Genomic DNA, 14,667 nt, shown 5'->3' on the forward strand with positions numbered 1-14,667 from the left:
AGAAAATATGGAGGTTTGGAACGGCGTTTGATCCACAGCACAGCCTCTGTGACACATGGTGGAGGTGGGGTGATGGCACCGGCCTGTATGGCTTCCAATGGCACTGGGTCACTAGTGTTTATTGATGACAGAATCAGCCGGATGAATCCTGTGTGTACAGGGAGATACTTCAGATTCAAACTCATGTTCTCCTTCACCAAACCCAGACTCCTCCATCAGACGTCAGATAAAGTGCGATCCATCATTGCACAGAACACGTCTCATCCAGAGTCCAGTGGTGGCGGCTTTACACCACTCCATCCGACGCTCAGCATTGTGCTTGGTGATGTAAGGCTGAATGAAGCTTCTCGGCCACGAAGCTAATGGCGGAGGTGCAGCGTTTGTACCAGAGGAGGTCTGGACTCTGTAGTTATGGAGTCAGCAGAGCATTGGTGACTTTTCTGCCGTTGGCTCCTCAGCACTCAGTTCCCCGCTCTGTAACATTACGGGGTCTCCACTTTGTGGCGTCCACTAATGGGGGAACATTTAGGAGGAAAAAATGCCATGAACTGACTCGTTACATGGGTGGCTCCTATTACAGGACCGCGCTGGTATCAGACCTCTTTACCGTTTTTTCATAAGTTAGTACATCCAGACAGCCTGGCGGGGGCCAGAGGTTATACATGGGGGGCAGGAGGATGGGTTAGGGGGGACGGATGTTACACACTGACGGTAACTCAAATTCAGTGCCTAATCATACAGTATGCGAATATGTTCATCCATACAGTACAGATATATTTACTTACCCATCTTGGTGCTGGTGCCAGGTCTCCAGATTTCCTGGAATGATCCTATAGACACCAATAAACATAAAACGCTCCTTCCTTTGGTCTACAGTAATAACACACAGTCATAAAACCTAGCAATGGAGACTGTAGTAAACAGGGTCATGCAGAAGTCAGGCCATTCCAGGAGCCCGGCCTTAAACATGCATGTTCTGGGGTTACTTATTGACTCGTATGATCATATATATTAATCCCAATATTTCCAAAATTTCAGTGGTCCAATGTATGGGTGGAAGGACCTTGAACAGTGATAGTAGACATTTCACATTGCCCTTTTATTTGGGGACGCTCCGTGCCCAGGGCCAGGGGTGTGACTGTGACCGCATTTCAATAAGCTTTATTTATCTCTAGAGAACACTTACCGCTTTCCGCTACTGTAGAAATCATTGGACCTGCCAAATTCAAGGTAAATGGCTTTTGTAAGGGGCATCCGAGTATCATGACCTCGATTAGGAAGTCTGCATTTCAGGGTCACATGACAGTCTTTGATAATGCAGCACTATAATGATAATCAATGGAAAGGTGGGTGTGAATGACGCCGTATCCAGGTAGATGTCACCTGTGGACTTCAGTCAGTTACCTGGACGCCCGCACCAGCCCCTATTAATGATTAATGCAGAGGTTGGGAGCATCCTCAAGAGTGGAGGGAGATCGCTGGATCCGGGAAGGAGGCGGATGTCTCAGGAAATGGGGAGAGGCCGCCCAGAAAAGATGGATGGCTCAGAAGAATAACAGGAACGACGGGAGCACACCATGGTGAAGGGGGCTAACTGTTCCATGGACGGGGGGAGCTTCCCCCTATCATCTGAGTTTTTCCAAGGTAGTATGGTGCTCAGACATAAGCTACAGTACACAGGCTGATGCTGAACAGCTCACACCCCTCCTATAAGCTGCACTAGGCCTATACATTGGGCGAGCATGGTCATAGTCTGACACGTCTTGGGTAGCGATGGTTGAACATGTGGTCATTGCTGAGTGGGCAGACTTTCCTCTATTGTCATCGTCTAGCTTTAATGTGTCATCTGGTGGGACCCCTTTCCCACACTCTCAGGAGAGTGCCCCCTGTTTATTCGCCATCTACCCTTCTGTGCTTTCACCTTTATAGTGATAAAGAAGGACCTGTGGATATTCATCATTCCCGTGCTGGTCGGGTGTGTGCAGCTGGCGTTATTTCTGGAGGAGATGGGGTTCTTCCTGCGGAACGTTCGGAGCACGCGCAGAACCTGCCTATACCTATGGATTCTGGGGGTGTATCCGGTGAGAATCAAGGGCTGTGCAAAGAGTTAACATGCATATAGATATATACAGTAGGGAAAAAAGTATTTAGTCAGCCACCAATTGTGCAAGTTCTCCCACTTGCAAAGATGAGAGAGGCCTGTAATTGACATCATACACTGTGTGCAGAATTATTAGGCAAGTTGTATTTTAGAGGATTATTTTTATTATTGATCAACATCTATGTTCTAAATCAACCCAAAAGACTCATAAATATCAAAGCTTAATATTTTTGGAAGTTGGAGTGGTTTTTTTTTTTAGATTTGGCTATTTTAGGAGGATATCTGTTTGTGCAGGTAACTATTACTGTGCAGAATTATTAGGCAACTTAATAAAAACTAAATATATTCCCATCTCACTTGTTTATTTTCACCAGGTAAACCAATATCACTGCACAAAATTTAGAAAAAAACATTTCTGACATGCAAAAACAAAGCCCCAAAAAATGAGTGACCAATATAGCCACCTTTCTTTATGATGACACTGAACAGCCTTCCATCCATAGATTCTGTCAGTAGCTTGATCTGTTTACGATCAACATTGCGTGCAGCAGCCACCACAGCCTCCCAGACATTGTACCGAGAGGTGGACTGTTTTCCCTCCCTGTAGATCTCACATTTTATGAGGGACCACAGGTTCTCTATGGGGTTCAGATCAGGTGAACAAGGGGGCCATGTCATTATTTTTTCTTCTTTGAGACCTTTACTGGCCAGCCACGCTATGGAGTAGTTGGAGGCATGTGATGGAGCATTGTCCTGCATGAAAATCATGTTTTTCTTGAACGATACGGACTTCTTCCTGTATCACTGCTTGAAGAAGTCTTCCAGAAACTGGCAGTAGGTCTGGGAGTTGAGCTTCACTCCATCCTCAAACCGAAAAGTTCCCATAAGTTCATCTTTGATGATGCCAGCCCATACCAGTACCCCACCTCCACCTTACTGGCGTCTCAGTCGGAGTGGAGCTCTCTGCCCTTTACTGATCCAGCCTCTGGCCCATCCATCTGGCCCATCAAGAGTCACTCTCATTTCATCAGTCCATAAAACCTTTGAAAAGTCAGTCTTAAGATATTTCTTGGTCCAGTCTTGACATTTTATTTTACGTTTCTTGTTCAAAGGTGGTCGTTTTTCAGCCTTCCTTACCTTGGCCATGTCCCTGAGTATCGCACACCTTGTGCTTTTTGTTACTCCAGTAACGTTGCAGCTCTGAAATATGGCAAAACTGGTGGCAAAAGGCATCTTGGCAGCTTCACGCTTGATTTTCCTCAATTCATATTTTGCGCCTTTTTTGCCCAACACGCTTCTTGCGACCCTGTTGGCTATTTGCCATGAAACGCTTGATTGTTCGGTGATTGCGCTTCAATTTCAAGACTGCTGCATCCCTCTGCAAAACCTCTCACAATTTTGGCCTTTTCAGAGCCCGTCAAATCTCTCTTCTGACCCATTTTGCCAAAGGAAAAGTTGCCTAATAATTAAGCACACCTTATATGATGTCATTAGACAACACCCCTCCTCATTACAGAGATGCACATCACCTGATTTACTTAATTGGTAGTTGGCTCTCAAGCCTGAACAGCTTGGAGTAGGACAACATGTATAAAAAGTATCATGTGATCAAAATACAAATTGCCTAATAATTCTGCACACAGTGTAGGTAGACCACAACTATGAGAGTCAAAATGAGAAAACAAATCCAGAAAATCACTGTGTCTGATTTGGCAAGATTTATTCTGCAAATTATGGTGGAAAAGAAGTATTTGGTCATTAACAAAAGTCCAATATTTTGTTATATATCCTTTGTTGGCAATGATAGATGTCAAACGTTTTCTGTAAGTCTTCGCAAGGTTGGCACACACTGCTGGTGGTACGTTGGCCCATTCCTCCATGCAGATCTCCTCTAGAGCACTGATGTTTTGGGCCTGTCGTTGGGCAACATGAACTTTCAACTCCCTCCAAAGGTTTTCTATAGTTTGAGATCTGGTGACTGGCTAGGCCACTCCAGGACCTTCATATGCTTCTTACAAAGCCACTCCTTTGTTGCCCTGGTGGTGCGCTTGGGATTATTATCATGCTGAAAGACCCAACCACGTTTCATCTTCAATGCCCTTGCTGATGGAAGGAGGTTTGCATGCAAGATCTCACGATACATGGCCCCATTCATTCTTTCATGTACACGGATCAGTCGTCCTGGTCCCTTTACAGAGAAACAGCCCCAAAGCATGATGTTGCCACCCTCATGCTTCACAGTAGGTATGGTGTTCTTTGGATGCAACTCAGCATTGTCTCCTTCAAATACAAGTTTTGTTTCTACCAAACAGTTCTACTTTGGTTTCCTCAGACCATATGACATTCTCCCAATACTCTTCTGGATAATCCAAATGCTCTCTAGCACACTTCAGACGGGTCCGGACATGTACTGCCTTAAGCAGCGGTACCCGTCTGGCACTGCAGGATCTGAGTCCCTGGTAGCGTATTGTGTTACTGATGATAGCATTTGTTACGGTGGTCCCATCTCTATACAGGTCATTCGCTAGGTCCCCCCGTGTGGTTCTAGGATTTTTGCTCACCGTTCCTGTGATCATTTTGACCCCACGGGGTGAGATCTTGCTTGGAGCCCCAGATCGAGGGAGATTATCAGTGGTCTTGTATGTCTTCCATTTTCTTATTATTGCTCCCACCGTTGATTTCATCACACCAAGCTGTTTGCCTATTGCAGATTCAGTCTTCCCAGCCTGGGGCAGGGCTACAATTTTGTTTCTGGTGTCCTCCGACAGCTCTTTGGTCTTCACCACAGTGGAGTTTGGAGTGTGATTGTTTGACGTTGTGGACAGTTGTCTTTTTACTGGTAAGTTCAAACAGGTGTCATTACCACAGGTAATGAGTGGAGGACAGAGGAGCCTCTTAAAGAAGTTACAGGTCTGTGAGAGACAGAAATCTTGCATGTTTTTAGGTGACCAAATACTTATTTTCCTCCATAATTTGCAAAATAAATCTTGCCAAGTCAGACAAGGTGATTTTCTGGATTTTAATTTTAAGTGTGAGAACTTGCACACTTGGTGGCTGAATAAATACTTTTCTCCCCACTGTAGATGTGTATGCTCTGGGAGAAGAGGGGTTAATGTATCCTCATCACAACAAAATATAATCAGGCGATGCTCCCTGTAGACAATTTGCAAGACGACATTCGAAATGTCAAGTCAATTGGAGACGCTGGGGCCGTTTTGGTAAATTATGAGTTAACAGCTCCTTTATTTCTCCTTGGCCAGGTAATCTGTATCGCCTCCATTATAGGAATGTACATTCCTCGCTCATCCTCCATCTGTAACTTCGTGGCTTCCATGTAAGTTGTGATTTACTCTGAACACATCTGTCTACATTCCACAGGAGCAGCGCCCCCCAGAGGTGTCTTACAGTGGAACTAGGCTGGGTGCATATTTGGGGGCTTTGTATAATTTCCCCAGTGCCAAAGACACAGATAAATCCCACTCACACACAATGCCATTGCTCCGGCTATGGATGATCACTGCTGCGACCATCACACCCCTGCTGCCAGTCTGACTTATGGACGTGGCGTCATCACTGCTCCTGTCTGTTTGCAGATATCACTCCATAACACTCTGGAAATTCTTGGACCTGATAACAGATTTCTTTGGTGGCAAAGCAAGAATGTTAGAAGAACTAGGGGGTCAGACTGTCGCCCCCAACCCGCCCCCGTGCTGCTGTTGCTGCTGTTTCCCCAACATTGTGGTGAACAGGTGGGTACATTAGAATGATGCCCTGCGTGTGGTGTGGGCATCGGGAGAAAAAAAAACGCACGTTCATATTGTTTTGCAGCAAAACATAAATGGAGGAGGTGGGCTATAGCATCCGCAGGGAGTCAGATTAAAGGGCAAAACACAGGGTGATGTCGAGAGTCTGGTTTTGTAAAAACCATGAAAAAGCTTTTTTAGAAAAGCTTATGAAAAAAAAAAAAAATGATATAACACGTACCCATTATAGTCTATAGTTCTTTTCACACACCTGGAACATCGGTCTACAAAAAAAGAAGGCGACATGTCAGAGTTAACGCCGATTCGCCACCCATGAATGGGTCCATGACATAATTGACAGCACATAGCTCCCATCATTATAAACAAGGATGTGTGAATTAGGCCTAACTAAGGTTGATACTTCCCATGATATTAGTACACAACAGTCCAGCATGTCTTGCTCCCTGTCTCAGGAGTAACCTGCGGTGGATGAATATTGCCGTGTACCAGCTGTCAGTGGTGCGGACCCTTCTGTTCTTCATGGGCCTCATTCTCTGGACCGATGAGAAGTATGACTATGGGGATGTGAGTATGAACACATGGACGGCTTTGCTCTATTATCATTAACATAGCGCCTCTAGTGGCCACATGACTAACTGACACACACAGAACCAGTCTTATGCTCCGTCCCTCCATTCTTACACTCCGAAAAAAGGATTTCACATCTGCTTTTTATACAAAATCTATTTTATACTTACTGATTCATTCAATACGGATGACACAAGCCCTAGATCTGCATGCGACGGCTGTACTTCTAGATGGCAAAAGGCATTTCTTTAGGTCTATTCTATGACTTCCAGGTGGACTACACCAACCCCAACTCCTACATCAACATCATCATCAGCCTGTCTACGTTCCTCTCTTTCTACGGCTACCTGCTGTTCTACAAAGCCACAAAGAAAGCATTGGAGGGTTACAGTCCGAGATCCAAGTTCATCTGCATCACCCTGGTGCTGGTCTTGTGTGGGCTGCAGAACGGCATCCTAGAGACCATGTCAGCCCTGGGAGCCATTCCTTGTGTCCCGCCCTTCACGGTGGAGACGCGCTCTCAGAGTAAGTGACTTCACATGATCCATTGCCTACATAGAAGGGTACATGTTATAGCCGGACATTATGCCGTCATCAGAGATTTAATATCTACACAGAGCCATGATGTGGCCATATGGTGACATCACAGCTTGGAGAACTTTCAAAGTTAGATTGAGCAAAAGCTGCCACCAGATTTCACAATACATACATTATTAGATATCGTAGACCTGATGAGGCCAGTGTACTCATTGTGAAAATCTGTATCCGAAATGCGATATAATTCCAATATTAAAATGAGTCCAGAGTGAGAGGGTAGCCATGGTGTATTCCGCATTTGTCGATTCAACCTGACAGCTGCAGCTTGTACTGAGCAGTGTGCGATCTCAGCTACAGCAGGGAGGAGGAACACTGATGAGCTGTCAATTAAACTAAGTGGGAGTTAGATGAGTTGTAACGATCATAAAGTGTTATACAGCCATTCTGGCATGGAATATCAAAGTAAGCACACCAGCCTCATCAGATCTACAGCTTGTATTGTGAGGTCTGATTGCAGATCCCCTTGAAAGGGTGTTTCATTATTACCATTTATCACCCTTCTGGTGTTCGATAAAATCTCTCCAGATTAGGTGGTGGTGAGATAACTATCCAGTTGGAAAAATGTCTACTTGTAGGTGGAAAATCTTAAAGGGACAGTTGAAAGTGCAGACAGCGTGTTATGGAGCAGAAGGTCTGAGCAGGTGATGTAGACGTTTGTGGAAAAGGTCCACTATAGCTTGTATTTTATCCACCTAGATATCTGTTTCTACGCTCAGGGGTCCAATTTGCATCCGAATTCTGCAGCATAGTAAATCTTCCCAATTTTTCCCCTCCGCAGCAATCTACAATTATTCCGTAACAATGGAGATGTTTTTCATCAGCCTCTTTGCCCGTTATTGTTTCCGGAGGGTGGAGCCATGCTCGGACGACGACTCTATCAGCCGGCAGGAGATGCATAATAAATCCTCTCAGACCACCCTGACGGATCTGTACAGCCTCTCAGAGGAGGATTTGAGGGGCACCAACGCTGGTTACATGAGTGAGGGAGACGAGACCCTCTGCCACATCGAGCATGCGCCACTTGACAAGTACGACTTCCTGCAGAACAACGTGGTCCTACCCAGACAAACTATGGCCAAACCTCAGTCCCGAGGCATAGAAATGGGAAACATGACTCCTACAGATGCCTATGAAGCAGCAAAACCACAAGCACCAGCCAAGGGGGGACTACAAGTACAAGCACAGATAAACTATATTGGCATCAATGATGCAACAGTAGTCTGAAAGCTAATCCCATGGAAATAGATGGCACTCCAGAGAGACAAAGTTGGTTGGTGGCCAAAGCTTTAAATACGTTTGTGAAACATCCCGGAGAAGATATCTGGCTGTCACATATTGCACTCCCCTCTCCGCCCTTTATACCCACACTCCATGCAGATGGATAAAACCTTGTTTATTTGTTGCAATAAAATTGTAATAAATAAAAGTTTTTCATTAAAAAAAAAAAAAAAAAAAAAAAAAGTTTAACAAATCATCAACTTAAAACATAAGATTTTTAAATATTAGAGGGCTGCTCCGCCACGCTCAATTCTGCATCTGTAGGAGAGCGGCGCTGGTAACTGTCGACAGGTGCCTGCCAGGACATGTGCAACAGTCCTGTCCATTAAAGTCGTGTGCACCTACCCAGCAGCCCTGTACATGTCCTACCAGGCACCTGTGGACCGGATGTCATCAGAGCCATTCGCCTCCTGACACAGAAGTGGACGAGTCGCAGGCAGCAGCCGCTAAATAACCAATCAAGAGGAAATGGATAGTTTCTGGATAGCGGCCCCCTCACTAACACCTGACGCATCATCTTCACTGTTTGTCGTGGTTGAAGGGGTGGTCACGGGTGAAAGTGGCCTTTCTTTTGCTAGGAGATTGTTCTTCTTTAAAAAGCAGGCCTCCTGATAGGGCGGACGAATAGGGGGCTGGTTTGGAGGCACATAGCTGTACTCTTTACCATTTTCCAACTGTAGGAGAAAAGACCAGAAGTATTTATTTCTGAAGCCTCCATGCACAGCAAGGCCTCCTGGGGTTGAGTCACCTTACCCTGATGCCTCCACGCACAGCAAGGCCTCCTGGGGTGGAGTCACCTTACCCTGATGCCTCCACGCACAGCAAGGCCTCCTGGGGTTGAGTCACCTTACCCTGATGCCTCCATGCACAGCAAGGCCTCCTGGGGTTGAGTCACCTTACCCTGATGCCTCCACGCACAGCAAGGCCTCCTGGGGTGGAGTCACCTTACCCTGATGCCTCCACGCACAGCAAGGCCTCCTGGGGTGGAGTCACCTTACCCTGATGCCTCCACGCACAGCAAGGCCTCCTGGGGTTGAGTGGCCTTACCTGTAGAGGGTATGTCTTGTCGGAGTCGTATGCACTTAAGTCTCCACAGGCCAGAAATGGAACTATCACGCGGTTTGGACCCTCAAGCTGGTTAAAGTCCACATCTAAAAAGAGGTAAAAAGTATTAATTATTCAGTCTCATGTTCCTATATAAAGGTCCCAAAATCCAGACATCTGTGTATTTGGCACTCACTATAGCAGTGGTCCAGCAGGGGATTTGACATGTTGGGTACATATCCCACTGGCGGGCTGTATCCCTGACATACAACGAACGCCTCTGTACAGGAGAAAAATGAATTACTAACATGCAGTGAAATAACCATTCTGTCTGCTCCGTACATCTCGTAGGATATAGGTGTGTAAAGAAAAGGTGTGTAGAGAAAAGGCCTGGCACGAGGTCACCCAATATTAACTCCAGATTGCCTCTTCTATATAAAATAGGATTATCTATATTTAAAAGGGTTGTCCACTACTTCTCTATCTGAATGTTTGCCCCCGTAAAACTAAAAACACATACTCACGTCCCACACAATTCCAACGGTGTCAGCACTCGCGTTCCCGGGGTTCGTGTGCGGTTGTGATGACACATGAGCCCGGCGCCCAGTCAGCGCTGGCGTTGCTGTCCCTTCTTTTGGACGTGTTAGTTATCAAGAGGAGGTCCGGGCTGTGGCTGGCTCTCACTTACTCTATTACTTATACGCTAGAAGGCAGGGACAGTGACGCTAGTTCTGATTAGCTGCAAAGCTCACGTATCATCACAACAGCACATAAGCCCTGGGAGCGCGAGTGCCGACACCACTGGAACAGCGCAAACATGGGAGGCAAGTATAAAGGTACCGTCACATTAAGCGACGCTGCAGCAATATAGACAACGATGCCGATCACTGCAGCGTCACTGTTTGGTCGCTGGAGAGCTGTCACACCAGACAGCTCTCCAGCGACCAACGATGCCGAAGTCCCCGGGTAACCAGAGTAAATATCGGGTTACTAAGCGCAGGGCCGCGCTTAGTAACCCGATGTTTACCTGGATTACCATTGTAAATGTAAAAAAAAAAACAAAAAAAAACACTACATACTTACATTCCGGTGTCTGGTCACGTCTCTCGCCTTCAGCTTCCCGCACTGACTGTGAGCGGCGCGCCGGCCGGCCGTAAAGCAGAGCGTTGACGTCACCGCTGTGCTCTGCTTTACGGCAGGCCGGCGCTCACAGTCAGTGCAGGAAGCTGACGGCGAGGGACGTGACCAGACAACGGAATGTAAGTATGTAGTGTTTTTTTTTTTTTACATTTACAATGGTAACCAGGGTAAACATCGGGTTACTAAGCGTGGCCCTGCGCATAGTAACCCGATATTTACCCTGGTTACCAGTGAAGACATCGCTGAATCGGTGTCACACACACCGATTCAGCGATGTCAGCGGGAGATCAGCGACCAAAATAAAGTTCTGATCATTCCCCAGCGACCAACGATCTCCCAGCAGGGGCCTGATCGTTGGTCGCTGTCACGCATAACAATTTCGGTAACGATATCGTTGCTACGTCACAAAAAGCAACGATATCGTTAACGATATCGTTATGTGTGACGGTACCTTAAGTGGTTTTATTTTCATGGGGCACGCATTCAGATCGAGGAGGGGTTATCCTAGTAGCAGACAATCCCTTTAATGCTGCCATATTATGCACTGTACCCGATACAATTGATTTAGGGCAGGGATCAGCATCCTACAGCTGCTGTGAAACTGGGCTCACAAAATGTAATGACAGCGGTCTGCTAGTCTGTGTCTGGCAGAAAATGCTGGGATTTGTAGTTTGATGCCGCTGGGGTGCTGATCCTGATATTGGGAATGATATCATTGGTCAGCTCTGAGCTTCCCTGTACAGATATATTATGAAGGAGGAATTATGGCATTTGGGGGTGATCCCATTCTGAGATTCTAGGATTTCAGTACACTTGCTTCACCTATACTGGAGTTCCGGCTGCTCCGAGGCTTGGCACATGTGACTTCTCGGAAAAAGATCTTGAGCTGGGAATACAGGAGTGTGACATCTTTTCCACGAAAAATCTAAAAATAGATAATTTAAAAAAATCAGAAATGTTCTCATCTTCAGAACATATGGCCAGGAAAGGAAGAGAGGTGGCAATCAGCAGCTCACCCACCTTAGCCACAAATGTGCCCCCTGCTCTCAGCACATGAGTTGTGATGTTCAAAGCCTGCAAGGAAATTGGATACAGCATTACTACAGCTTGTGAACAGAAACCATAATCCGCCCATTATTCTGTACACCAGACGTGCCACTCAGGATTCTGGAAGAGCTGGGTGACCGTCCTTGTGGAAATTGTAATGGGACAGATGCACCATAGAATCCTTCTATCACGGTTTCTATTGCTATCGGTTTCTCCATAGGTGCAGTCCTAATATTTTTCCTACATCCATCACAGATTTTTTGCTGTTGTAGCGGTGTAGAAATGCTAGTACCCATCTTCTCTCACGAGGTATGGGGTCCAGCTTCTGGAAGGACACTCACCGCCAGGAGAAGCTGAGCCTGAATGTACTCATCAATATCGTGCAGTCCAGTAACTACAAGCCAGAGAAAAAGGCATTGCATGAAATGGCATCCTAACAAACCCAGAGAACATATGGTGCAAAGCTGGGAGAGATATCCGATATTACCATCTGGAGCCCCGTCACACACCACAAGATCCGCAGGCTGACCCTCAAAGTGTTGGATGATCTCATGAGCGGTGGAGACCTGAAAATAGGAAACCAGAACAAGTTACAATTCCTGTCCAGACGATGGTGACGATTTCTTCCAAGCACAAATCACCTTGGTAATATCTCCTTGTATCTGGATGACTCCGGGTAGAGGCGCCATCGCCTGAAGATCCACTGCTACAATCTTCACCTCTGTAGTCTCATTGCTGGACCTGAGGAGACAGGAGGGGAGACACTGATTATGTGCTGCAGCTCCCGCACCCCTCATGGGGCTTCAGATTTGGCATAGAAAACACCATTCACCTGAGCTTCCTGCTAAGAACCTGGCTCCAGCTCCCGGGGGCCGCACACAGGTCCACCGCTCTCTGTACTCCTGGGGGAGGAACACAAGAGCTGCTGTTTTATCTGTTACAGGATCTGTGCACACACTAAGTATTTGGTGCAGACATTTCTGCATCTCTTAACATGCAGAGGAAAAAATGCATGTTTTTGGTGCAGACTTTTCCCCGCTCATTGGTACAAGGGAAATCTGAAGCAAAAAAGCTGAAAGAATGGACATCCAGAAAATGTATATCTTCACCAAATCTGCAGGTCACAAATAAGCACCGTGTGCATGAGACTTCAGGATTCTCATTCACTTTGCTGGAACCAGGAAACCCTTCAGGTTTTGTGACACGCGTTTCGCGTGTGCTTCTTCCTGGGGGTCACGCGCGTCGGGGCTGTAAGGTTCAGCGTGCCATTTGGCCGAGCACTTTGGAAGTGACATGGAGCAGGTAATATGTACAGGGCTTGGGGCGTTTTGCAATTTACTCGCTTTGTGATTATAGCAACAATGTGAAGCACGGAGTGTGTGGGTTCTGATAGATCCATAGTTTAGGGGCTTGGTCAAGTCTTAACATTGCATTTATAGGATTGCATTAAATTAGATGTATCCTTCAACACCCTGACACATGCTTTTCTAATTCCTGCCTTAAAATATAGCATGTCCTGCTCTTGCTGACCTTAGTTATACTTGTTTGGATTTGAGGCACCTTTTTAAATATTATGTTTATATGTATTTTTAATATTGGTAATAAAGATACTGAGTTTTAATATTTTTTTCTGTGACACTCCTTTAATTCTTTGTAGATCGGTCCTTAGACACTCACAGAATTCTCAGAAGTGACAAGCATCTGTCCGAGAACACCGGAGTATGGATTTAGGAGTAAGACTATAGCTTTTTATTTACTCTGTACTCCACGCCTGACTCCAGCACTATGAAGACTTTTGAGTAGAGAAGACCGACATCCCCGGCTCCTCTTCTGATTAGCCAGCCTTGCCTTTCGTGCGCTACATCGCAACGCTGACGTCACTCCAGGCCGACAAATCAAAAGAGTGGGGTGTGGGGAAGGGAAGAGAGGCGTGGGGAAGGGAAGAGAGGCGTGGGGGGAGGAGGAAGGCGTCAAGGGGGGGGGGGGAAGGCATGAAGAAGGCGTGAAGGGGGGGAGGAAGGGGGGGAGGAAGGCGTCAAGGGGGGGGAGGAAGGCGTCAAGGGGGGGGAGGAAGGCGTCAAGGGGGGGGAGGAAGGCGTCAAGGGGGGAGGAAGGCGTCAAGGGGGGGAGGAAGGCGTCAAGGGGGGAGGAAGGCGTCAAGGGGGGGAGGAAGGCGTGAGGGAGGGAGGAAGGCGTGAGGGGGGGGAGGAAGGCGTGAGGGGGGGGAGGAAGGCGTGAGGGGGGGGAGGAAGGCGTCAAGGGGGGGAGGAAGGCGTCAAGGGGGGGAGGAAGGCGTCAAGGGGGGAGGAAGGCGTCAAGGGGGGGAGGAAGGCGTCAAGGGGGGGAGGAAGGCGTGAGGGGGGGATGAAGGTGTGAGGGGGGGGAGGAAGGCGTGAGGGGGGGGAGGAAGGTGTGAGGGGGGGATGAAGGTGTGGGGAGGGGGGGGATGAAGGTGTGGGGAGGGGGGAGGAAGGTGTGTGGGGGGGGGCGCTGGATACCTTGGAAGAGCCGATACTCCTCGTCCAGCTGCAGCAGCTTGAATGCACTGCGCGCTCTCCAGCCTTCCTCCTTGGCCAACCGGTAGTAGATGTCCCTCTTGTCCTTTGAGGAGCGCCCCATGATGTTCCTCCTAAAAGGGAAAACCCACTGTAAATCCCTGCACCCGGCGCCGGCCCTGCTATAGGGGCAGCTCACAGGACTCGGGGGTTGTGGGGGGAAACTACTAAACGAATGATCCGACTTCCCCCGTGATGGCACCAGACGGACGTATAATAAAGGCTCTCCTCCAGGTCAGGGGGCTCTGGGTTTACAGAGAAAGGACAATCGGACCATGAAGTTCTTCATCCTCCGAATAACGCTGAGGGGACACTTCCTCTACATCTCTGCTTGCTGTCTATGAATGGAGGAGACGAGGCCATGCCCTGTGCACACTGACGGCGGCCGCTCCGGCTCATCCCGTGCGGTACCGCACACTCACCGTTACCGGCGCCGCTCAGGGCGATCTCAGTCTCCGCAAAAATGTCCGCTCGCCAGTAAGGATTGGAAGCGGTCACATAAAAAAAGTTCTCCCAAGCTTTATTAAACTGACAGAGGCGGAACCGCTGTGTCGCAGGCCATCGAGGTGACGAA

At 47.5% G+C, this 14,667-nt stretch overlaps 2 protein-coding genes across 3 annotated transcripts; one reads left to right on the plus strand and one right to left on the minus strand.

Moving 5' to 3' along the window:
• The first annotated feature begins 1,466 nt into the window (after positions 1-1,466).
• On the plus strand, positions 1,467-8,490 carry LOC138662363 (organic solute transporter subunit alpha-like). 2 transcript variants are annotated; one of them, XM_069747896.1, is made up of 7 exons: positions 1,467-1,644; positions 1,930-2,081; positions 5,362-5,435; positions 5,695-5,850; positions 6,318-6,429; positions 6,705-6,957; positions 7,808-8,490. In XM_069747896.1, exons 1-7 carry the CDS (start codon positions 1,578-1,580, stop codon positions 8,251-8,253), a joined length of 1,260 nt encoding a protein of 419 aa, XP_069603997.1. In that variant the 5' UTR covers positions 1,467-1,577; the 3' UTR covers positions 8,254-8,490. The 2 variants fall into 2 exon arrangements, with proteins under 2 accessions (XP_069603997.1, XP_069603998.1); XM_069747897.1 differs by lacking the exons at positions 1,467-1,644; positions 1,930-2,081 and adding an exon at positions 4,682-4,940.
• Positions 8,406-14,656, minus strand: FTSJ1 (FtsJ RNA 2'-O-methyltransferase 1). Its single transcript, XM_069747898.1, has 11 exons — positions 14,516-14,656; positions 14,037-14,167; positions 12,371-12,440; positions 12,180-12,279; positions 12,026-12,104; positions 11,880-11,932; positions 11,512-11,565; positions 11,314-11,416; positions 9,548-9,631; positions 9,355-9,458; positions 8,406-8,981 (listed from the first exon to the last, which is right to left on the minus strand). Exons 2-11 carry the CDS (start codon positions 14,155-14,157, stop codon positions 8,766-8,768), a joined length of 984 nt encoding a protein of 327 aa, XP_069603999.1. The 5' UTR covers positions 14,158-14,167; positions 14,516-14,656; the 3' UTR covers positions 8,406-8,765.
• Between the last annotated feature and the right edge of the window lie 11 nt (positions 14,657-14,667).

Source organism: Ranitomeya imitator, chromosome 2, assembly GCF_032444005.1.
Source record: "Ranitomeya imitator isolate aRanImi1 chromosome 2, aRanImi1.pri, whole genome shotgun sequence".
Taxonomy (NCBI): domain Eukaryota; kingdom Metazoa; phylum Chordata; class Amphibia; order Anura; family Dendrobatidae; genus Ranitomeya; species Ranitomeya imitator.

What these genes read in the sequence shown, in the direction of transcription:
- LOC138662363 (XM_069747896.1), top strand. Translation starts at nt 1,578, where the DNA reads ATGGTGAAGGGGGCTAACTGTTCCATGGACGGGGGGAGCTTCCCCCTA. An exon ending in CCCAACATTGTGGTGAACAG is followed by an intron (nt 5,851 to 6,317) that starts GTGGGTACATTA and finishes TCCCTGTCTCAG; the next exon opens with GAGTAACCTGCGGTGGATGA. An exon ending in GGTGGAGACGCGCTCTCAGA is followed by an intron (nt 6,958 to 7,807) that starts GTAAGTGACTTC and finishes TCCCCTCCGCAG; the next exon opens with CAATCTACAATTATTCCGTA.
- FTSJ1 (XM_069747898.1), bottom strand. Translation starts at nt 14,157, where the DNA reads ATGGGGCGCTCCTCAAAGGACAAGAGGGACATCTACTACCGGTTGGCC. An exon ending in GTGTGACGGGGCTCCAGATG is followed by an intron (nt 11,933 to 12,025) that starts GTAATATCGGAT and finishes TCTGGCTTGTAG; the next exon opens with TTACTGGACTGCACGATATT. An exon ending in GGGGCACATTTGTGGCTAAG is followed by an intron (nt 11,417 to 11,511) that starts GTGGGTGAGCTG and finishes ATCTATTTTTAG; the next exon opens with ATTTTTCGTGGAAAAGATGT.